General features: G+C 34.1%; 4 protein-coding genes across 4 annotated transcripts in view; 1 reads left to right on the top strand and 3 right to left on the bottom strand.

Moving 5' to 3' along the window:
- Window positions 1–4,248, bottom strand: part of LOC146146525 (uncharacterized) — a 34,423-nt gene extending 30,175 nt beyond the window's left edge. Inside the window, exons 1-6 of the mRNA XM_083386838.1 lie at window positions 4,069–4,248; window positions 3,347–3,508; window positions 2,589–2,741; window positions 2,150–2,230; window positions 1,082–1,231; window positions 250–356 (exon numbers count right to left, since the gene is read on the bottom strand). Of these exons, the coding sequence (XP_083242964.1) occupies window positions 250–356; window positions 1,082–1,231; window positions 2,150–2,230; window positions 2,589–2,741; window positions 3,347–3,508; window positions 4,069–4,248 (833 nt within the window). The remainder of the gene's footprint in view (window positions 1–249; window positions 357–1,081; window positions 1,232–2,149; window positions 2,231–2,588; window positions 2,742–3,346; window positions 3,509–4,068) is intronic.
- Window positions 4,249–4,645: 397 nt separating this feature from the next.
- On the top strand, window positions 4,646–6,690 carry LOC146146524 (peptidyl-prolyl cis-trans isomerase NIMA-interacting 4-like). Its single transcript, XM_083387243.1, has 4 exons — window positions 4,646–4,705; window positions 5,041–5,102; window positions 5,883–6,002; window positions 6,147–6,690. The coding sequence occupies exons 1-4, from the start codon at window positions 4,654–4,656 to the stop codon at window positions 6,303–6,305; spliced, it is 393 nt and encodes a 130-aa protein (XP_083243369.1). The 5' UTR covers window positions 4,646–4,653; the 3' UTR covers window positions 6,306–6,690.
- Window positions 6,690–11,628, bottom strand: LOC146146523 (xyloside xylosyltransferase 1-like). The gene is made up of 9 exons (XM_083387222.1): window positions 11,474–11,628; window positions 10,417–10,552; window positions 10,276–10,346; window positions 10,035–10,123; window positions 9,622–9,778; window positions 9,152–9,298; window positions 8,315–8,445; window positions 7,755–7,931; window positions 6,690–7,337 (listed from the first exon to the last, which is right to left on the bottom strand). The coding sequence occupies exons 1-9, from the start codon at window positions 11,543–11,545 to the stop codon at window positions 7,121–7,123; spliced, it is 1,197 nt and encodes a 398-aa protein (XP_083243348.1). The 5' UTR covers window positions 11,546–11,628; the 3' UTR covers window positions 6,690–7,120.
- A 466-nt stretch (window positions 11,629–12,094) lies between these two features.
- LOC146146522 (histone-lysine N-methyltransferase PRDM7-like) lies at window positions 12,095–17,220 on the bottom strand. The gene is made up of 11 exons (XM_083386837.1): window positions 16,998–17,220; window positions 16,149–16,292; window positions 15,797–15,837; window positions 15,383–15,458; window positions 15,185–15,246; window positions 14,885–15,011; window positions 14,512–14,597; window positions 13,941–14,141; window positions 13,767–13,852; window positions 13,185–13,375; window positions 12,095–12,795 (listed from the first exon to the last, which is right to left on the bottom strand). The coding sequence occupies exons 1-11, from the start codon at window positions 17,218–17,220 to the stop codon at window positions 12,095–12,097; spliced, it is 1,938 nt and encodes a 645-aa protein (XP_083242963.1).
- Window positions 17,221–23,669: the final 6,449 nt, after the last annotated feature.

The raw sequence follows: 23,669 nt of genomic DNA, 5'->3' as shown, positions 1-23,669 counted from the left end.
GGGTAAACATTGTACTGATTAAAGCAGTTTATTGTTTATAATAAACTCATGCGACCTTTTTAGAAAATTGGCCATATTAAAACTCATTTATACGGAGGCAAAAATATCTGGTGATGTACTTTTATCTAATAAACAGAAGCAAGCTCCCGATATAAACTCTCTATATATAGATTTTTTCCTAAATCGCCTCTTCTTCTCGGTGGTTAGAAAAAAAAAACCTTCACGTTTAATCTATATTGACTGTTCTACCTCTGCTTCTCGATAAGAACCGACTTTTTTCTTTCTTCCAGCTCCTTGCTCCGGTAAACCTCCTCCTGATGTTTGTAGAAGAGAAGTTCCTCCCGCATCAAGCGCTCCTGGTGGATGGAAACAAATAGCTTAGGTATTCGATCGAAAACTAATAAATTGCGCTTCTGTAATGTTTAATCAGGCAAGAAATGTTTCGAGTAAAATGCAGGTTCGGGGAAGTCCCATTCGTTTAAGTGATGACGTCGCATGACAAGGTGAGCTGTTCGTTGTTGCTTTGAGAATCGTCGCAATTTGTTTATAATGTTAAGTCTGGTTCCTTTCATTTTGAGTTTATAACTGTGTTGTATTTTTTTTAAATGCTCAAAACCTAATTGTTGAAAGTTTTTTGGTCCAGTCTACCTTAACCTATTTAACAAACTTCGCAATCGCGCCGAAATTTATTACGTCATCGACTACGTCATAGGAGCTAACCACCCTATATGTTGCCTGAAACACACCAAGCTGAAGTTTTGCCATCACGCAGTTACGTCATACATTTGTTGAAGCACAGCGTAAAAACTAGTAAATTTCCTACCCACTTCACGATTGGCCATTCTTGATTAGCAAACCCATGCTGCTTAATGAATTGTTTATCTGTCAATCTTGAGTAAACGGACGTATTTGTCTGATTCTATAGGGGTATTAGGTGCACTATATAAAGACAAATTGGATTGAATTCTTGACAAGCCTTTGCACAACCGAAATAGCATTTCTACTTAACTTTTTCTACCAACGGTTTTATCTTTATATCGTGCCACCTATTTATTTCTCAGAATCACATTCAGACGCGAACCTCTTCCATGTGCATAATCTTTATCTTCTTGAGTCTCTCCCTCTTTCTTTCTCTCACTATTTCCTCCTTGATTCTCCTGCGCATCTCCTGCTCCTTTCTCCTACTCCTCTCAAGATGTTCCTCTTCGCTAATCTTGTCCATCTTCTTTCCCTTGAAGCGAAAAAAAAATGATAATTTAATTTAAGATACACCGAAAGACATCGCAGTCCTGTAAGGCAGGCTAGAAAAAAAAGTAAAGAATTTCTCGACTTGCTCCCCTCTGAGCCTGTGTATTTAGTTGGTAGAGCGACGGTCCCGGTATGACCTCACTGCAGGTAAGTTGTTTTTCTAGCCTGCCCTGTGGTGTACTAATGATACGTAAGCCATAATCGGTCAACAAGCAGCTCCAGAAGGCCAGATCACAGTTGTTAAGCACAAATGTGTTTCATCTAATTTAAGATTTCCGATATTGTTTTAACGTGGGGGATACCACGTCAAGAATCGGTATTTGTCCGATAACAGGGTGGTATTGGTGCTCTGTTTTTTTTTAAGGTTTGGTTTGGGTGACCGCTAAGTAGTTTTAAGAGACCGCAAGTGTTTTATTTAAATACCAAAAAGTTGCAAGTCCAAATTTGGGAAATCGCTGGAGAAATTTGGGGGACCGTTTTGGTCCCGCAAAACACTTTAAAAAATCACTGTTGGTGCTAATCTGATTAGCAAGACATTGTAGCTAGGCGAAAAGCGCAACGTTTCAGTTAGTAGCCTAATATCTTGGTCAGTTTACATAATGTGCTGTTCGGTGGGCAGCATACTTTAACTATCAGAAAAGTTAGACACTACGATTATTATGCATAGCATTTTTTTCAATGTACTGCTGTCAGGCATTGTTTCAATTGTAAAATTGTTCTTTTGACAATATTTTATTAAAGCACCAACGTTTCGAAATGCCCTAATATGTGTTCCAAATGTTGGTACTTTGATAATATTTTTTGTCAGTTTCAAAAATATGTTTGAATAACTACTTCTCCAAAACGCCCAGTTTCGTAATTTGGATAATCTTAAAGAATGTGGCTTTATGTAAATGTTTACCTTCAAGAAAAGAGCTTTTTCCATTATATTCCTTGCCTTTCTTGCTCGGTTAATGCGTCGAGTGATCGGGTTGTCTGGGTCCTGTGGAGCATTAAAAGTTCAAAATAAAGCTACAAATTATCTATACAAACCATTCAAAATGATTTTGTTAAGTACGCTAAGTATTATGATAAATCTGTCAGTAAATCAGTTGGTGCTGCTGGTTTGGAACTTGCATTTTAATTACGACAAGCTTCCCCTAACCGTGTTTAATAAATTAATGTAAATAAACAAAAACAAGCGCAATTTAGTCAGAAGCGCACAGAATAAATGTCATCACAACTAGTTGGAACGTAAAAATTTAAATTTGTTTGATACAGGAAAGCCAAACAGTCCTGTAGTCACTTTAGACATATAATCCGTATCAGAAAAATTAAATTTAAGTTCATACAACACCAACCTGTTGCTTTTTACGAATCGCCGATTTAATCTTTTCCCTTTGCGATTCCAATTCCTTCTCATAATCCTCCCGTTGTATCTTGTTGAAGTATTCGATGCTGAGGTGCTTCAAATATTGCCGGTAGAGATTGTACTCTTTCAAGGAACACACAACCTGTGGAGAAAACATAGTTGTTTATACCAGCGTTTATCAACAGTGTTGTAATGACTTGACTCTAAGTCTTTCGGACACATGACTTGGGTTAAAATAAAGCGTTTTTACTATTTTTTTTTTTGAATAAAAAAAAAATCCGAATGTTTCTACATAAAACAATCTGCTTGCTATGGTGCGTTTTGTTATTTTTTAGTTGAGCTATTGCTCGTAGTCGGGCTAGCTTTCCAATTTTAGCAGTTTAACGCCAAATTTTTAAAAGAACTTGACTTGGACTTAATTCATTATAAAATGACTTGTTTTCAACACTTTTTATCAATCGTGACTTTGGCCTCTGGGGACGCAGAGTAATCTTTCGGGAAGGCATATAATATTTTAATTAATAGCTGGTTAAACTAGAAAATCATTTTGCCTCTAGAAACCTTCCTCGCATTCTGCGACGTATTTTTTCCAAATTGCGAACAGGGATATCAAAACGGAAATTGTCTTTAATAACACATAGTGTGTTGTACAGAAAAGGCATAACGGAGGTAAGAAAAGCAGCAAAAAAAGTAAAAGGTAAAGGACCCAAATAAAAACATAACCTACTATAAAAAAAAATCTTCTACCTTTTTGTCGTCCGTTATAAATCCGGTTTTCCTCAGTCGCTTTTGCGTTGTTGGGTGTACAAAGTAGTGTCTGAGGTGTGGGTCGTGTAGGCATCTGTACTCGTTGCTGATGTACACGTCACTTGGGTAAGTTCGATCGAAATCACATGACGGTTGGTGTAGCTGAGGTGAAAATATGATATAGACAAGACATGGGAAAACTAAGACCCTATGCGAGTCCATTGCTTCACTAAACCTCGCTGGTGTAAACCAGGGCTGTGGATTACAACTCTAGGCTCGAGTAAGTCTACTTAAAAAAGGAATAAAAAATCGTAATCATACGCTGCAAATCGTAAAGATTGAATAGCTTATGGTGGAATATTTTCCAACCATGCATTGTTGCTGGTGGATAAATTAAAAAGTGGATTGCTGAATATCCACCCTGTTTTAGTTACATGAATTGGTGGAATACAGGCTGTACAGTCAGAGCCGGACACGGTACTCGACAGAATCGGCAAATTTGGCCGAAGTTGGCCTCGTTTTGTTTTTACCGATTCCGCAGCCCTGGTAAACAATAGTTGATTGGGCCATGTAACCTGCACTGCATTTATGTATATAAAAAACTTAACCAGGAAAGTAAACCAACCAATCAAATTATCTTGAAAGGAAAACTTAATCGCATTGAGGCTAAAACAATCCACTTGAAATAGGCAAAAACATACTACCGAATTTTTTACACGTACCTTTGCTCCCAGTTTTTCAGTTGAAAGTACGATTCTGCTGCCTGGTATTAGTGGTAGTTTAGCACCCAGAGGCACCGCTTCAATATTTGGTTTGCCTGATAGAGCACTTTGCGCTGATAAGCAAGTCCTCGCTAACTCGGGCACCATCAGCCGGTAGCTCATTTTAATCTTTTCCTCCATGTTGACTTGAATTTGCCAGTTTACTGCAATTCAAGTCAACACTTTACAAAAATCTACATTTTTTTTACAGAAAAACACACCAAATGCAAAATTATTATATTGTTGTATTGTGACGCAATAGAATTTATTTGTGATGTCACAGTTTAAAACTAATATGAAGGGGAATTTTAAAATAAATACCTGAAATGTTAGGTTATTTAAAGTGTCCCCATCAAAAGATATGTCTATAAAATCGTTAAACAGGTTCGGAAAATATTTATTTGTTAATTCAGAGAGTCTGAAGCCTGATAAATTGAGAAATATTGCGCTAAGTTTGTTTCTAAACCGGGTATTACCCAATCGACACATTTGCTTATGTAGTAAAAATAAATTTTCCAAATTCTTAAATATTAAATAACTAAAGAAATGCCGAAACCTAAAGGTGGTGGGAAAGCAAAAGGTGGAGGCGGAAAAAAAGGTCAGCAAACAAAGTCTTAATGTAAACTTGTTATTACAATGAACAGTAGCTTTACTTCAACAAAATTGCATATTTTTTGTTGAAGTGACTTCTTGCCGAATCGCTCGGATCTATTTGGGGTTAGGCATTGATTTAGTTTAGGGTTTGGGTGGTGGTATTGTTAAATTTAATTAATTGTGTTTTGCAATATTTCCATAATTTATTGTCTTTGTAAACAATAGTCCTAATACTCATAATCTCAATGCTAAGTTATAAAACATTTGTTAGTGTACTACATAAACTGATGACCTGGTCTCATTATTACTAAACTTGTGTGACAACATGTTACATTTCAGGTTCAGATGCCGGGGATTCATCTGGTGGCAAAGAAAAGAAAGGCGGAACTTCATCTGTTAAAGTTCGTACATTTTATTTGCTGAGATATTATAAGTAAACTTAGACAATTACTTAGTGGGCGATTCAGTTCAAATGCTTTCCTGATATTTAAGTTGAACTATTTATTCAGGTTGTGGGTGTTTTTATTTTACTACCATTCAACACTACTGCAGCATATATACAAATACACAAACAACAACTGTGATCTAGTTCGACACCATTGCAGGCACTTTTTTTTCTTGTCCGATCTTACAAAAAGCCTTAATGGACTGATTTTAGTTTCCTGAACCAGTCTGCATTCTGTGGCAAGTGTTAAAGGAACTGTTTTAAAGACTACGGTGTGCAAAAGCATGTTTTCACACCTATGTAGACTGGCTTTTTCTAAAGGCCGACAGAGTAAAATGAATACAATTCAGCAGGCTGCATACTCCCCCACAGGTTGCATGTGGCCTACAGAACGTTTCAATGTGGTCCATGTGCAGCTCACAATGTAATAACATGTCTCACTTTTTAAATTCTATTTTAAAGAATTGCTGACCTGATTGTGTATTGCTCGATCACATATTAAAACAGAACAGTGCACATTTTTGGTCACTTTTTAAACTCTATTTTAAAGAATTGCTGACCTGATTGTGCATTGATAGTTTAGTGATAAACTAATCCAGGGTTGAGCAAACTTTTCGCGCAATAAATAGTCAGCAGTTTAATAGGAAATTAGCTAGTCTTTTATGTAATGAATACTATTGTGTGTAACCAATCAGGCTCTTAATAACAAATAGCTAAAATATAATGTTATGTTTAGGTGCGCCATATTCTTTGTGAGAAACACTCCAAATCGATGGAGGCAATGGAAAAACTAAAAGCAGGAATGAAATTCAACGAAGTTGCTTCGCAGTATAGTGAAGATAAAGCAAGATCAGGGGTATATTAAACACAAGGAATTTGTGTGTAACTAAACCTTATGTACATCTGTGATCTGGCACAGATCCAAATGGCATACTTATTACTTTTCTAAAAGACACTGGGTTTAGTTTGGGAAAAATCTAAATTAATTGCTTTTCACTAGGGCGACTTAGGCTGGATGATTCGTGGATCTATGGTCGGACCTTTCCAAGATGCAGCCTTTGCTCTTCCAGTCAGTACAACTGCCTCCCCAAACTACACTGACCCCCCTGTAAAAACTAAATTCGGTTACCATATAATTATGGTTGAGGGGAAAAAGTAAAGCTTTTGGTAGACCGAACTGGAAAATAATGGAACTGCATACTTCTGGTAATACAAGGTGGTGTTGTACACTTCTGAACCAACTTCATTGTTGAAAAATTTAACAGCAACGGAAAGTAGTTCACCCATTATATGATTAAGTCATTTCCCACTATTAATACTGGCTGCTTAACTGCATGCAGCATTTCAGGCAATAATTTTTTGGTTTCCACATATTGTAGCTCTATATTGTTTTCTAAGAGATTATAGTACATTTTGTAAGACTAGCAAAAGAGTATCCTTTAACCAAACTGCCAATTCTAGCTTAGCACAATTTAACTTCTGTTTGTATAAAAAAGTGCTAATGGTATGCTTGCGGTAAATCGGTTTATAAATACAAGAGATCTTCAGACAAAATGTTTACTGTGTAATATCATTCATGATTTTGAACATGTAAATTGGCATTAATAGGCAGTTAGGCACTTGTGTGGTTTAAGTTGCACCATTGATTGGTTAAAACAGATAATACAGAAAGAAAGGCATTAATACTGACAAAATGATCGTTTTATCTAACTAAACATACAAACAGTACAAAAAAACTAATTATTGAAATTAGGCACATATTGATTTATAAAATGCAACAATTGCAGATGGTGACAGTGGCAGAAAAACACTTATAAGGGATGAAAATGATACGATTGTAATAATATGAATGTTTAACCTATTTTGTGCTCGATCCAGCACTAATAATGCTTCTGCAGAAAGAAAGGTAAAGCATTGAAATAATTGCACCATTCTTTGGGTATTTTCTAAACATGTGATATCTCAGAATTAAGATTAGACAGGAATAGTGGTGTCGCAATTTCCATGCCATATCTTTATGTTTCCATCGCAGTGAAAGTATTGGTCAAAGATATCCGAATAACCTTTTGACCTCCACCATTCGCAAAGCTGTCGATTCCAAACGCAGTCGAGAGCATAAAATAACTCCGGGTGTTCAAAACTCAACAGAGAATAGAAATCCTGGTCGCCAAGATGACCCTTAAATGAATATCTAAGAACATAAGAACAATTCATATTTAGTTTCCAACACGTTTTCTTGATTCTTGACTTGTATTCTTAGAGATGTCTTCGTTATTCAAATAACAATTACTTACATACCCATGACAACACCAGTAGTTCTAGCATTTTTATCATACCAAGTTTATGGCGGCAAAATATGGGAACGAGTAACATGTTGAATATTTGCAGTTAATAAAAAATCATCACTAAGTTAAGGGAGGAGAGGGGTTCTTAAACTGGGGTCATTTATCTAGTTTTAGGGGGTCCATGAAGTACACAGACCCTGTCAACACAAACCAAAAAAATATTTTAGGGTGTCTGCCATAAAAACAGTTTTAAAAGCCCCTAGTACTAGGTTATGATGATTTCATACCAACAAATATAATCAAATTATAAAAACTCTTCTTACTTCTGCACCAATATTTGTAGTTTGTTGACATCGAGGTAAGACCTATACAAGTAGGAGTCCCTCATGTGGTCAAAATGCAGCAGAATAACCCCAGAGTTGAACCCGGGGTTGCCGCTTGATGCCGGATTCCCCACCCCACTTTCTGGGTGTTCCTCTCTGTACTTGTAAAGCATATGCCTAAAACAAGAAATATAAGAATGTGATTTCAACAGAAAGTAGCAGTGTTGTAATGACTGGTGTCAATGATTTAACTTATAAATAGTGCTGAATTTAAGTGTTTTCATTAAGCAATGTGCACCAAGAAATTGAGTTACTCGGTCAAGTTTTGTGCATAAAACAATTTGCTTGCAATGTTTCATTTAGTGTTATTTTTTAGACTGCCCATTATCGTACGAGTTGACCAATTTTAATAGCTTAACGTTAAACTCTTTTGACAAGGACTTGAATTGAATTGCTATAATTATGACATAACTGGGACTTTGGTCATTTCAAAAAAGAGGTTCTACGATTTGCATACAACCATTACAATGTAAACTTGTTAAAAAAGTCTGATGGTTTACCTGTAAACCGGTTGATTTTCGTGTGCTAGCCCGATTATGTTTCCATGCTTGAAATAATCAAATTCCTTCCAAATATCACGAATGTTTACTGTGAACTTTAGATCCAAATCCAACTGCACCAAACGGTGAACCTAGAATAAGCTTTTCGTTAAAGTTTCTAAACATATTAACATAAAGTTAATATTTGTAACTTGAAATAAACAGCTATCCTGAAACCGAATCACATTTTTTATAACCACAACAAAATATTGAATGTTTTAAATAAATGGTTCTCAACCGGTGTTGGGAAAATTACTTCAAGTTTAATATCATAACAGTTGCCAGACCTTATACTCTTTTCCACATCAGATCTAACTATAATCTAACACCTGTGGCGCGATGGTGATAAGATTATTGATAGGGCGATGAAAAAATAATTTATTGTGACCTGTTAGAAATACATTGATTTAAATAACCTAGGCGACGTTAATCACACGTTTTATACCGTATATTGCTCTAATAAAGATATAATACGGTTAAAATGACTTTAACATATATCAAATGAACGATAAATTACAAAATAACTAAACGACCAATTTCAAAAAGCTGACTTTAGTTTTTTTTTTCTATTTTTTAAGCGATTTATGTGTATTTTGACATAACGTTTAAATTTTGACTTTTTTTGACAAGTCAAAAAATAATCGCCCTAGTTATTAATATTGTTCATTCCGTTCCAACATTAGTAAATTTAAGAAAATGGTTTCTCTTTAAACCATGTGGTACATAGTGACAATTAAAAGCCATAAGGTTATACGTGGTTAAAAAAGTTTGAGAAACAATGTTTATAAATGTTCTCACAGTGTCTGGTAGGATTTTGTGAAGCACAAGTGAAATAAAGAAAATGGTGTCTTCATAGTACGGGTGTTTTTGGCCCAACATATGCTGTAAGGCTTGAACCATTGGATAAACTTCCTTTGTAACTGTACTTGCATCGTGAAAGTGAATCTAGCAAAATGTAAGTGTTGGGGTAAAAATTTTTTGCATAAAATGTCAGTTCTTTAAATGCAAATAAATAGTGGTGGCAGAAAGGCCTGGACTTCTATGGTCAGATAAATCCAAGAGATTATATATTTCTATTTGATTTGCTTTTTTTAAAACAATAAAACAATTAGGCATAGGTTAAAACAATTCTCATTTTTATAAATAAGCAGGGGACTTGTGTAAAAGGCCTCTGTAAGAGACTAAGAACCGTGAAATGTTAGGAACCAAAGCCTTACGTAACACAACACCATGAATTAAACATGTTTTATTGATACTTTTTAGTTCACCTTTAGAGAGAAATCAGGGTGAGAAACATGATTTTTGAGATAATCTTCAGCATATTCCCTGCCCTCTTCATCACAGATAAAATGGACATGAAATGTTTCGTGCGACTCAAACTTGGCGTGTTCAAAAAGTGAACCCAAGGCAGTACTGAACTTATTCCTAAAAACAAAACAAAATCGTTTATTGATTCATGAAAGAACAGCCGAAAAATACATACACATAAGCCTGTATAAGACTTCGTAATTCAAGAAAAAAAATTGTGCTTACTATTAGTAAAATGCCCAGTTATAAAAATTGCCATTAGTTTAAGATATATTACTGTACAATGTTGATATATGGTTATTGCATTGGATATATATATATAAAATGTGAACAACATTTATCTTTTGCAAACTTTTTTTTAAAATAATCTTACTTTAGTTTGGGATTGTCCTTGGATTTTGTGAATAAGAATAGAACATGAAAGTCATTAGCGTACTCTGACGCATGCTTTTCTGCTTGTTTCTATTAAAATTAAAACATAAAAAATAGTCAAAAATCGATAAGGAGTTTATAAAAAAATATGTTGTTTTAGTTTAATAAAATTCTAATATACATTAAAATGTTTTTTTTCAAACTGAGTTGGACTTTAATGGCTAGTAATAGAACTAACTTACTTTGGCAACTTTTTGTTGTTTTTCTTGCATTGTTTCTTCCCCTTTATAGTTTCTGTTAACTTTCACATTTTCTGAAATAACAAAATCTTCCTGGTAAAAACAAAAAGTTGGAACAAAAATCAACACATATTATTATGTTACCTTTGTTGGATTGCTTGTCAGACTTGCGATTTTCTTCATCGTATATTGCTTTTGTTTTCGTGAAGAAATCCTCTTTAGTCGTAGCAAACGAGTAGAACAATACAACAAATGAAATTGCACTCAGCAGAAGCAAAACCTGTTGCAGAAAAAGATTTTTAATTAGCAATTTAAAAACTGCATCACAGGTTTTCAATCATCCTATCATTACTCCTTAAAGACGTATATCAATATCAAGTAAAAATTTATTCACTTAATATTAGTAGCGTAATAATTAACTAGTGGATTAAAAAGTAGCATACAATTGGGCCACTTTTTTACATTAACAAAACGAGTTGTCAAAATTGAAATTGCAAGAAATAAATAACTATGGGGGAATAAATATAACAATAATACTTGACCCACCCAAACGTTAGCTAACACCCTAATCAAAATAAAGTATGCAATATAAACCCCAAGTTGAAAATGTAGTAGGATTCTAGAACAGCACACACAATGGCTTGCTGATTACCTTGATTAATCTGACAACATATTTGATTGTTACTTTTTTACAATAATATACCGAAAAAAGATTATAAACCTTTTAGGCTCTGGTCTAAAATCCTACCACAATGCATAATATGCTAAAAAAAGTAAAATTTTTGGCCAGAGCGAATGTCTGTTTTTAGCCAAACATCTAATCTCCATCTGCATTTTGTATAGCAGAGGAGAGATTTTTAATGTGTGCCAACCTGGATTAGTAAATTGTTTTCCTAAATTTCCAGAAAGTTTTTTTTTTTGGGGGGGTACTTCAGGCACATAACAGTTACATTTTTTTTCGCGCTGCACACTGGAAATTGAGCAAATAGTACCATGAAATGCAGACCAATCTCCATTTGTAATGCAATATTGTTTTCAAAGTTTTTAGGCAACAACCTTTTAATAAACATTAGCATTTATTTGACAATATATATTTTTTTAAATGTGAGCATGCGCTCAAAAACACTTTAATGAAAGCAACATTAAAGTAAGTTTAAGAACGGTGTTACTGTTAGTAAAGCATTGCAGTTATATTTAATACCTGAAGTATTTTGCTCGATGATAGAGTTGACATCATTGGATTTCCATTTGTCTTTGGTTTATTATTCGCCATTAAATATTAATTTAGCAACTAATGTTTGTAACTTAAAGTTGGTTTCCTGATTTTAACAAACTTTATAAATTTACACGCTTTACTAACTTCGATATGCTTGGATTGAGAAAAACATTCGCCACCTAAAAAGTATTTCTCTAAAAAAAACTGTTTTCCAAGCTTTACACCTTTCTTTATAGCTAAAATATCTTGTTTTGGTAAAATGAACAATTACTTTTGTGCGCACTTTCCCCAAAATCAGAGTTTTAAACCAAACTCGACATGTGTCCGCCATCTTTCAAAAAAACTTGGAAAACTGCTTCGTATTCAAAAAAAATTAAAGCTAACGTTCCTCTTTAACAAGTTCGTAAAATTACCTTCCAACCAATTTAAACGTTAAATCCAAAACCTTCTGAGCTTTAAAGAAAGAAACTTTTGATATTAGTAAATAATTTATTTAATCAACATAGAAAACAACAACGTAAACGTCACAAACGTAAATGTTACAAAACAAACAAACAACAATGGAAAACAACTCGACGTTTTAAAACACAAGTTTGTTTATTTTTTTTATTCCGAAGTTGGATGATGTTTCTCAATGTGCGATTTTAGTTTCTTAGGCAAGATAAAACCCTTGTCGCAAACATGACAGACGTGAGGGAATCGTTTCGTGTGAATTGTGATGACGTGATAGCGTAAACTTGATAATTGTGTAAAAGCTTGCGAGCAATGTTCACACTTGTATGGTTTCTCACCGGTGTGAGTTCGTTCATGAGCGCGTAAATGGTTGCGCTGGTTAAACCGTTTGCCGCAATGTTTACATTTGTATGGTTTCTCACCGGTGTGAGTTCGCATGTGAAGTTTCAGTTGGCCTGCATGACCAAAAGCCTTTGAACACACTTCACATACAAAAGATTTCGATTTTTCGTGAACAGTGTTTTTATGTTTTCGCAAGTTGCTTACTTTAGTAAAGTCCTTACCACAAATCTCGCATTTGTATGGTTTGACACCGGTGTGAGTTAACTTGTGGCTTTTTAAATGACCTTTCCGCGTAAACGCTTTATCACAAATATCACACTTATGAGGCTTTTCTTTCGTATGGGTTAATTTGTGTTTTTCAACATCTGATAACCTATCGCTAGAATATTGGCACCAGGGGCATTTGTGTCGCTTCACCACCGACCGATCAGGGTGCTTTATCTTCATGTGCCTCGCTAATGTTTCATCGTCGGCAAAAACCTTCTCACATTTACTGCATCTCGAGTAGTCATCTGTTAAAGACAAGTTTGACTGTTACGTCACAAATACCAAACAAACAAGGGAATAACTGTTAATTGAATATATAAATATCAACGTTTAAATGTTTTTTCAATAAAATATATTAAATTAATAATTTGAAATGAATTTTAAGAATTTGACTAAATAGAAAAAGCGTAAAAACAGTTGTGTAACTATGTTTTGCAGTTTTAACATCAAATATATTTTATTAAAAACAAATTCACAGAAAAGCGAAAAAAAAATTTTTAAAGAATTTTTAATTTGCTAATAATTTAAGGACCTTGTACAGTAGCCCTCATAAAAATGGAACACCAGGTTTTGCTAACCTTTAATCAAGTTAATAAATAAGCTCTATTTGAATACAGTAATATAAAACATTTACCGAAACATATTTGAGCTTTTGTGGCCGCTGCAACTTCCTTTATTCTATATTCCAGCGGAATACCGAGTGATTTAGCGTACTGGTTGCCGTACCACACAAGTAACTCCATTCCCTTTTTAACTGGCTTGTATGTTCGATAGTAGATATTTCCTTGGTACTGGTAAGCTATCACATTTTGCTCAGGCTCTTCCCTTTAAATACAAGATTACTTTTAAAGGTTGACAATAACTAAAAAACACACAATAAGACCTAAAAAGCTACAATATTCAAAGCAGGGTAAATTGCCTATGGGACGATTGGGCGCCGCAGTTTTGGCACTAGACTGTTTACCCCTGTTTGGGATTAGGGGTGGGGTTAGATCTTATTCTGGCGGGTTTGTGTTTTTATGGACAGTGTCTCATTCCGATGGTGATGCTATGCAGATGTCAGACTTATTGCAGAAAACTGCAGATTTAAAAGCATGTTTAACAAATTAATTAAAGGACTTTTTAAATTATTAATTTAAATTAAACAGTTTAAAACACAGAAGTGCGATTTTTATTTTAACATTTTTAAATACTTGAACAAATAACCGAAAAATACCTTGCACAATTAATGTATCTTAACCAGTTGCTTTGATTCTTATCATTTCCATCAATATAATGTGACAATTGCTGTTTTTTGTAAATCTAAAAAGTGAAGTACAATATCACTAAACCATTAACATTAACACAAATGCATTTTACAAAAATTACATTTACAAAACTAAACACCCACCTCCCAAGAATATCCACCTTGGAAAAGTTTTTGAAGTTTCTGAACATCATTTCTTTCCACTTGTACACCTTCGTATGGACCAAAAACACAATTCTTGGGGAATTCTGTATCACACCAAGCTCCTAGACCACCTCCCCGTATCTTTGAAACCCCAATACTGATTCCTGCTGGACATGTCTTTTTTGCCCTGTCTTCAATACCCTGGATAAATCAAAAATAACTGAGTGCAAAAAATATTATTATTATTATTTTTTTGTTTATATTAGGTATGCTTATTCCAACACTGCCAGTTGTTCTTTTCATATCGTAATATTCAAAAAGAATTTCAAAGGTTGAAAAACATCTAAAACTATCTTTAAAGACAAAATACTGAAATTACGCTGAAAACGGCCTAAAATCAGAACTGATTTTAGGCGTAACTGCAGCATTCTGTGTTTTAATAAAGTTGTTTTGGATCTTTTTTTAACATTTGTGGTTCTCATGGATGTTTAAATGTTTTTTGAGCTATATTTATATAAAAATGTAGAATTGATTTTTTGTGCAAAAACCAAAAAAATTTAATTAAACTAACCATCTTTACTGGAGTATCGCAAACCATCTGAAACGGCCCATGAACAGGGCAGTCTCCAAGATGTAGTTTTTCACAATCATCGCAAACTTTAAAAACAAATTACATGTTTTTTTGAAAGAATAATTTAAAACATATATATTATTCTAACTTTACTTTTTAATACCTACCTTTTTTAACGTGAAAACTTAAAGTCATGATTCACAAGATATAAATTGTTAACATTCCTAACTATATGTTAATTTGTTTATAAATATATATATTACATTTTTAGTGGACAAAAATGAACACTGCTGATTATGATTTACAGCAAATAAATAGATACAGTGCTAATTATATGTTAAATCGCTGTTCACAAACGGTTAAAGCCACTTACATAAAAAGTCATCTTCTGTTGGAACTTTATATTCCTCATAACATTTCTTTGGAATATCTCGCAGTGGATATTTCTCTTTAACAACTGGTTTTGGAGGTTCAACTTTTTTCACTTCTTTTGAAACTTTCTGATGAAAAACAACAAAAGTAACTAGTTGAAAGTTGAAAATGCATATTAGGTGAAATAAGTCCTAAACTTATTAAATTAAATTAAAATTTGAAAGCAACTGAAATTATAAAACTACAAATCTTAATATTGTTAATTCTGTTAAGACAACCAAACAAAAAAACATATTATAACCTTTTCAGAAATTGTTCCACCACTTGATGTCACTAACTTTCCACTTTTGGTTCTCATCGGTACTTTGCAAAAAACAATCAAGTTTTAGATATCTTGCAATTAACACAAATGTAGAAATTAAATTGTTTCAAAGAGCTTTTTTTTTTGTTCGAGACTGACACTAGTTTAAAAAAAAACGAAAAAACAAATCATTCTTACTTATGCTGTCTTTAACAACTTTTAATTCGTCAGAATCAGGTTTTTCTTCATACTTTTCATTTTTCACCGTGCAGTTCTGTAACAAATTGATTTGTCTAACAGTTAGCTTTAAGGGATTTTGCCTACATGATTTTTGGTAAAATAGCTAACATTTGCTCACACATACATAAACCAAAAAAACATTTTGCACTTTACTGGCTCCTACTTTATTGGAACAATGAAGGGTTGCAAAGACTTTAAAAGAAAAACATGTTTTTTTAAAGACTTACAATAACAATAAATTTAAAGAATCAAAGACTTTTAAAGAAAGACTTATAAATGGCTAATATTTGCAAAAGGGTTAAAAGTTTATATAAAGATGAGTAATATAAGTTCAAATCCCACAATAGGCAACTGCAAAGACAAAATAATCACCTTGGTGATAAATCTGGTTCTCTTCATAATATCTGTGACACCTTTAAACAAAAATACAAATTTTAAACTAAATTTCTGCATTTTAATTCAAAGCAATGATAAAAATAAAAGCCTATATGTCTTTTCATTTTGCGAAGCTTCGAAAATAAGCTTTTCATCAAAAATCATTACATTTATACAAAAATAGCAGAACAATAAGTTTTCCAATAAAAAAATTGCATTAAGTTTTTTAAAATAAGTTTTATTGTAATTTTTTTACTTGAACTAAAAATTACTTTTCAAATGAAATTTCAAAAATAGAAGTTTTTGAAAACCAAAGTTCAAAACATAAAAAAAAACAACAACATTTTACTGGTGAAGCCGGGATTTTTTTTCGCGGTTGGTTTTCTCGGAGTCCATTCTTCGTCGCTTTCCTCCGAACTTGTGTCGGAATTCGTGAAAATTGGGGGCAAACCAACTTTTGCTCGGAGATCTCTTTCAGAGGGAAGTGGCAATTCTAAAAAAATAATATTTTACATTTAAGCTTTAAAACTAAAATTTATTCAATTTGTAAAAAGCAAGAGCTGATTGATTTTTCCCAAATGAATAAAAAGTGATAATTTAAAATAAAATCATGTTTTTTAATAAACATTTCTCTTCACTAAATTCTAGCTCTTACTAAATAAAACAATTTTTCTAAAATTAATGAACAAAAATATTCTATTTCTGTTACCTTACTTCAATCGATGGTGGGTTAAATCGTTTGTATAATGTTTTTTTAAAAACACTAAAAATCAATAGGCGCTGTTCTGCTATTCCACAATTATGTTTACATTTCGAACTTTTTTTGTTATGTTATTTGTACTTGCTGTTTTAATTATTGTGCAAAAAATATCAGATAAATGTCATTTTTGGCGCTGGTCTAGAATCCTACCTCAGTTAATAAATCAACGCACAATATTTAGGTTAGGGTGCGAGTTAGCGTTTGGGTGTGGGTGGGCCAAGTATTATTATAATAATTATTAAATAATAATACTTGACCCACCCTAACCCGAATAATGTGCGATACGGTAGGATTATAGACCAGCGCTGTCACCTTTTTTAATTCATATTAAGTTAAAATAATGTTTTAATTTAACTAACAAACATCACAACGTATTTTAAAAGACTAATTTAAAGCGTAGTAACGTTTTTTACATTTTAAGTTTTTTCCCAAACTCACCAAGATAATACTTAATTGACATAGTCCGGTTGATATTCTTGAGTCGTTTCTTTTCAAAGTCGGACAGTTTTCCATATTGTTCTGGAGTAAAAAGTTTTTCAACCTCAACACGTCGTTTGCATTTCGTTTCAATTTCTTCAAGAGGAACATTTTGAAATCCCGACCACCCAGCAAAAAGTCGCGTTATCTTCTCAACATCGTCAGGATGAGGCTTCGACGCCATATTGCGAAATAAGGTTTAAAAACTAGCTAGAACCGAAAAAAACTCTTCAAACACAGTGTATACGTCTTACTTTCAGAGGAAAACTTTGCAAAAGAACAAAAAAAATGAATTCTCGCAGAGGTCACGAGTTTTCCCGCCGAAACTTTCCCGCCTCGATCAGCTGATTAGTTCGCGCCTTTTCTTCAAACTGATGTTAAATAAATAACTCTTGGGTCAAATTTGTTGTTTTCAATTTTGAAATTCATTTTAAATTTTGTCGAAGGTTGATTTCTAAATGTATGTGCTGGACAATACTTCAAAACATTCTCGCAATGCTTTATAGTTTATAAACATATAGTGTCTGCCATATATAAATACTTTATCCATTAAAAGAAGAAATGCAGCTGTGTTTTTCGTGAAAAACCTGGCAAAAGATTAAAATACTGGAATAAGCCCAAATAATTTAACAAATTTGTACAAAATGGCCAATTTCAAACAACTAACGTAACTCAGAAAAAATTAAATTTTTTTACCGTAGGCCTACTGACTTTGAAGAAAACATTTTCTTTATTTTGGATATGTTTAAGCTACAGCAAGACATTTAAAAATAGTTTCTTATGTACAAAGTATATTTTATAGCTGCTACAAGAAGCTTAAAGAACTTTATCATCGTGGGATATTTTCTCCACAGTCGCCATTTTAATTTACGACTTCAAACTTTTGTGGTTTTGGAATCCGGGAAGTCCAAAAAGAGCAATCTATATTTGGTGAGTTCGTTTCTTTTGTGTCAGCAGTAAATGTGCGAAAGCAGGTCACAGCAAGCTGTACGACCTGTGAACTGCTAGTTGAAACACAAGGGCTGCCAAAAACTTGGGCAAACAGGAAGCTAATGTGTTCAATTACACGCCAACTTACACGACGGCGCATCATCGCATATCACAGGAACCCAGAGAAACTTCCTGTGAAATTTGGAACCACAAAAAACTCTTATAACTTGAAAAACCTTGCCTTTTCAAAACCTTGGCACTCTTCTCTATGACGTAACAGACAGCTGCGAAACATGAATAGGTCGCCTTGTGAAATATATAACTAACTGGTCGAATGTAGCAGTTTTTGAATGTCAGATGTTGTTTTTGTCTCGAAATAGTTTTCTAGCTTGCTTGTAAACGTTCTGTTGACTATATTTACATCGGCGAATCAATTCGACCCGCAAGCTGTTTCTCAATACAGGTCAGTTTGACATGTTTATATTTTGCTTTGTAGCTAGTTTGAGACATTACGGAAGGTTTTATGGCGCTGGTCTAGAACCACGTTTATTTTTAGTGACAGTAGCGAAACCATAAGTTAAAAGTGTAATTGAAAACTGGGAGAATAAATATAATAATACTTGCCGTACCCTCAACCAAACACAAGCCCGCACCCTAACCCAAATAATGTGTTTGATTTATTAATTATTTGAACGCTGTGGTAGGATCCTAGACCTGTGTCATTTTTTTAATAATGCTTTTAAAACATTGATTGATTTGTTACAGTCGACCCATTTACAAACAAAATTCACCTAAAAAATTATTGGAAAATATAAAACGAAATAAATAACAACAGAGTACGTTCGTAAAATCCATTGTGTAAATATAATGGCTATAAATAAACTTGTCAAAACATTTAAATAAACTTGTAAAAACATTTAAAAAAACTTGTATAACATTTACAAAGTGTTAAAGTACATATGTTTTTTTAAACGCCAAGAGGGTCAATTACCTTTTTGTGAGTTACTTCCAGTTTTGCTTTCTTTTAAATATAAGTTCACTTTTGTTTATCTGGGTGAACAAAATCATGCGATCAAATTGTGTATAAAGAAATCATGGTCTTTCAAAGACCATAGCCACCACCTAAGCTATATTTATTGCCATAATTTGTTTTTATTTGCCATATAAACGTATTTTTTGGCTGTATAATGACGTTACGTTATGATCCCTTAATTTTAATGCCCTCCCCCAAACCAAAATCCTAGACTCACCCAACTATGTTGTTGACGACTGTGTTGTTGAAATCTTGATCACAGATTAATATCTTTTGTAGCAGAGTTACGCCTAATCATGCTAAATAAATGCATAGCACTTGCTTATCATATTTGCACAGGTGGTCCTACTGTGTCAAAACAATAAATAAAGGTTTACGGTCTTCAAAAGGTATTTTGTGTTGCTTTACCAAAATCTGCCAATTAAATGGCTGAGCTTTGTACGAACTTTGTGTTTTCAAATGTGCGGCATACTTTTGTTTCTGAGGATTTGGATTGAAATATTAAGTTCGTACAGTAGACACCGATTTACTTGATTATACTTATTAATGTTAGGCAAACCAATGTAGTTTTATTATTTAAGTGATTCACATTGTTTTCAAAACATTTCTTTGTGCCCCGAGAGATTCTCAATCTTTTTGTAATTTTTAAAAATCATTTATTCGTATTATAAGACCCGCCCCCGGAAACCAAAAAAATACGCATTTAAGCAAGCTGGCTTCCACTATCCATGATAAAACTCTTAATAGTGTGGTGTTTACTTAGGGTACTTGTCAAGTTATGGTAATATTGGAACATAATTGCTTGAGGTTGTAGTTAAACTTGAAAGGAATATCAAAGTAGTTAGACGTAGCTTGTGATATCAAAGCCCATATAGAAGTAGGTAGTATTTTTTAAACATTTCGAATATTTCTTCATTCGCGTTGATTTAATGTTAAAAAGGAATAAAGATTTATTTGAAACGTACAAAAAGCGTTACTCACTTCTACTGGGGTTTAATATTTTTACTTTAGTAATATAGTTTGTAAAAGTGACTAGAATTTATTTTCTTGGTTTGCCGCAAGCTCAAAAGTTTTAGAACCACCGCTTTAAAGTTTTCTTTCCAGACGTTTGATAAATCCGGGCGACCCTCTCTGTGTAAACTGTCAGATCCCGTCAGGGAATTGCATTTTTATTTCGTGGAAATCCTCATTCATTGCTCTCTTGGCTTCCACAAAAAGCCAACACTACTTCGCACAATCCCGTTCAAGTGAGATAAACGTTATCGTTATTTTTTCAAGAGGGGGGCATTTCCAGATAAAGCCCGGGGTCTGTAATGATGGAACACCCCATGTCACTTTGGGGGGCTTTTATGGTCACCCCGACGCCAGAGGAACGTCACGCCTTGCACCCCTATCGCCCCTTTCCGCCCCTAAGCCGGTGTCGGACGCTAGGGGCTGATCCATCTTAGTGCAAGTACTTCTAAGCCCCTACAACGATTCTGGGGCCATCATTTAATCGCCCCGGCAGCCCCATGGGTTGTTTGGGTGAAGCGACGGCTTTGGCGTTGTTGCTCGCGTGTCACGTGTCTCGTGTGCAGTGGAGCGTGGCCGAACCGGAAAAAAACGCCAACAATGTCATAATATTGTTTTAGCCGCGCGCGCCAATATCGGGGTAAATAGGGGTCAGAGCCAGATAAGGGGGCAATAGCTCACCCACAGACCCCGTCAAGCAACTTGGGGGGCGGCGATAAAGTTTCATTTTGCTCGAAGATTTCCGACTGAGCTAAACAAGGTTTAAGCCAGCGGAAGAGATTTATCCGCATGCCGTTTTGCCTGCCTTAACTCCTTACCTCGGCAGACTAGTTGACTTGGGGGTGAACACTTCACATTTTTGACCGGCGTCCAGACTTGGACAACTAGATTTTGTTTAGCTTTTGTCAAATTAGATTAGAATTAAGATTAGGGCTTTTCTGTTTTCCGAAATTAGATTGAAATTAGAAAAAATAAAATCTCGAAAACTAGAAATTGAAATAAACTTGCTAGATTTGCCTTTAAACAATTTACGAGCGAGAAGGTGAAAAACATCATTTGAACAAAGTAGAATTTTTGGTAAAAACGTAAAAAAGATTTGAACTAAATTACAACGAACAAGAAATTTACAACTTAGATTTGCATTAGAATTATCTGTATTTTGGTCTGATTTCTCAATTTAAACAATTGGAATTATCTATAGTTATCCATTTCTGGTCGAATCTGTAATATTTATCCTGTGCATACGCATAAGCTGTGTTTAAATGGACGTTTATTATCCTTAGAACTACCAAAATAGAGTTAAAAAAATTGATTTCTAAATCCATGCCAACGCCTTTTTTTACCAGTTTAGAAATATATAGGTATATTTAAATTGTCAGACCAATAAAAGATTAAGTTGTAATGTCCAAGACTTTGATAAAGTTCTATTTTAAGAGTCAATTCTATCGATATTTGGCGACATTAATATAGCTTTAAATCGCTTGAATCCATAAAAAGCTGTGTTTGGTTTGAAAGTCGCATTAAACGATTGTGTTGTAGCAATAACCATTATTGGATCGAGTATTTACTCATTCAATGGGCGTCTACAAAACACTTATGACACCTTTTCGAGATACAACGATCCACCGTTGGTCCAAATCCCGATCGCGATCAAGTTTTTCTACGTTGGGGGTCTTTAGATCAAGATCACAATCTTTGTTGTCAAAAGCCGCCTGACGCAAAGCGCTTCTGCGAAACGCTGAATTGTTCACTTGGTGTTTTTCATAACCCCGACCTTAACCTTGATTCGTCTAAGGTTGGTTTAGGAGACGTTCTTAATCCACATACGCCTGTCAAGCTGAAGCAATATCTGTGCGGCCACTTTTAACGCTAATCATTTTCATCTATCCTCTATTTAGGTGGGGCCATGTCTTTTAACATTAGAAATCATACTCAAAGTTTTATGAATTTTGTTTATTTTTTGTTGCATAAAATAGCAAATGACAAAATATTGCCAGGTTTTTGTATATTGTCTCTATGTACGGTGAAACAAGAGATCTTAACACAACATTCGGGGTTCCTTTAACATTATCGGCTAAATAATTATAAATGTACTAAAACATTGAACGTTGAAGCATAATTTTGATTGCTATAAATGATTTTTGCCATGTTGATAATTAAGTTAAATTTTTGAGAGATTGTTATTGTTTTAAAGTACAATTAAGCGGCTCTTAGAATAATTGTGATCAAGATATAGCAAAATTTACACATAATAATAGAATGACCCTCTATTTTATTCAAATGTTTTACAAGAAATTTCCCCAACGAAAACTTTTTTTCAGGGTTGTAGTTTATTAGCGGGCGTAATTTCGGACCCCTAAAGTTTCAAAAACCAGGACAACGCTAAGTAGTTTATTGCGCTCTCTCTCGAATAAACTCAATAAATATCCTGGTTAAATTTTCGCGTCGGTTAAGGCTTGATGCGCGCATGCATCATTAAGCAGATTGCAACTTGGATTAGGCCATTATTTTGTAAGATTTCACGCCCAAGTGTGATTAAAGTGTTGATAGTGAACCGCCAACACCAGAAACTGCTTTTGTCAATTTCCAGCGACCGCTAATTCTATGTCTCGTGAATTTTTAAAGCATTTGCAACACTTATTGAAAAGGCCGCTAGTTTCTTACAAGCGATATTACAAAGAAAGCTCTAATAAAATCACTTCCGCTCCGCACCTGCTCTTTAGGCCTCCTCTCTGTTACGTCACAAAAACCCTTGTTGGCACACAAGCAAACGCGCAGATTCAAATTTTAAAAGACGCACCTTCCGATATATATGGCCCAAGTCGAAAACTGTAAGGGAAGTGTTTACAAGCTTTTAAGGAGGTTATATGACGTATGTACGTTGTTGGCATTATTAGGCCAACAAATTTAAACTACAGAGCAAAATATGATCAGTTTTATGACACATATATAACTGGAAGCAGTTGTGCTGCAAATTAGAAGAAACTGAAAAAGATAACGGAAATACGTCACGTGGTTTTGAAATCATGAAGCTTGACAAAGAAATAACTACTCCATTCACCACTTGCATATTTCTCTTATATTAATTTATAAACCTTTAAAACTGCGCAACCCGCAACGTTGTTTCTAACTTAGAACATGAAGAAATCAATGCTTGTTTTTTCATTTGTCAAAAAGACCCCAAACAGTCATAATTTGTTAGTTAATATTTACCCGAGTGTAGACATCTTTATCAACACAGGTTCCGTATACTTGGCTTTGTTTAAAACTCCATATTTTTGACAAGTACGGCTGAAAAGCTAAATCAGGCTTAACTCGCAATAAGCTTGTTTATCGCAGATCGATCTGTTTACCGCAATTGTGTAATGTTGTCAATCCAATGTTAAATCTTCATGTGTTCTACTTATAAACAGTCGCACGAGTACACCCGAACATGACCTCGACAAAGTCGTTCTCTATAGGCGGCTCAATATATTCCCGGGGTAGAAAAAGAAAATTTAAAAAAAATTTTTAAGTTTCGTACTTCAGTATTTAAGCGTTAATCTAAAAACCGCGTTTTTCTACTTTGCGTCATGTCGTATAAGGATTAGTTGTACATACTTGTTTTTTAATTTACGTTAAAATTAAACCTCTTAAGACACTTGTACTATTTGGTAATG

This window comes from Ascidiella aspersa, chromosome 4, assembly GCF_963924565.1.
Source record: "Ascidiella aspersa chromosome 4, kaAscAspe10.2, whole genome shotgun sequence".
NCBI lineage: Eukaryota > Metazoa > Chordata > Ascidiacea > Phlebobranchia > Ascidiidae > Ascidiella > Ascidiella aspersa.
This window is presented reverse-complemented; position numbering and strand designations above follow the sequence as displayed.

What these genes read in the sequence shown, in the direction of transcription:
- LOC146146524 (XM_083387243.1), top strand. Translation starts at nt 4,654, where the DNA reads ATGCCGAAACCTAAAGGTGGTGGGAAAGCAAAAGGTGGAGGCGGAAAA. An exon ending in GCGGAACTTCATCTGTTAAA is followed by an intron (nt 5,103 to 5,882) that starts GTTCGTACATTT and finishes TGTTATGTTTAG; the next exon opens with GTGCGCCATATTCTTTGTGA. An exon ending in AAGATAAAGCAAGATCAGGG is followed by an intron (nt 6,003 to 6,146) that starts GTATATTAAACA and finishes GCTTTTCACTAG; the next exon opens with GGCGACTTAGGCTGGATGAT.
- LOC146146523 (XM_083387222.1), bottom strand. Translation starts at nt 11,545, where the DNA reads ATGGCGAATAATAAACCAAAGACAAATGGAAATCCAATGATGTCAACT. An exon ending in TGACAAGCAATCCAACAAAG is followed by an intron (nt 10,347 to 10,416) that starts GTAACATAATAA and finishes TTGTTATTTCAG; the next exon opens with AAAATGTGAAAGTTAACAGA. An exon ending in ACCCTGATTTCTCTCTAAAG is followed by an intron (nt 9,299 to 9,621) that starts GTGAACTAAAAA and finishes ACATTTTGCTAG; the next exon opens with ATTCACTTTCACGATGCAAG.
- LOC146146522 (XM_083386837.1), bottom strand. Translation starts at nt 17,220, where the DNA reads ATGGCGTCGAAGCCTCATCCTGACGATGTTGAGAAGATAACGCGACTT. An exon ending in AGTTGTTAAAGACAGCATAA is followed by an intron (nt 15,247 to 15,382) that starts GTAAGAATGATT and finishes TTTTTTGCAAAG; the next exon opens with TACCGATGAGAACCAAAAGT. An exon ending in GTGGAACAATTTCTGAAAAG is followed by an intron (nt 15,012 to 15,184) that starts GTTATAATATGT and finishes GTTTTTCATCAG; the next exon opens with AAAGTTTCAAAAGAAGTGAA.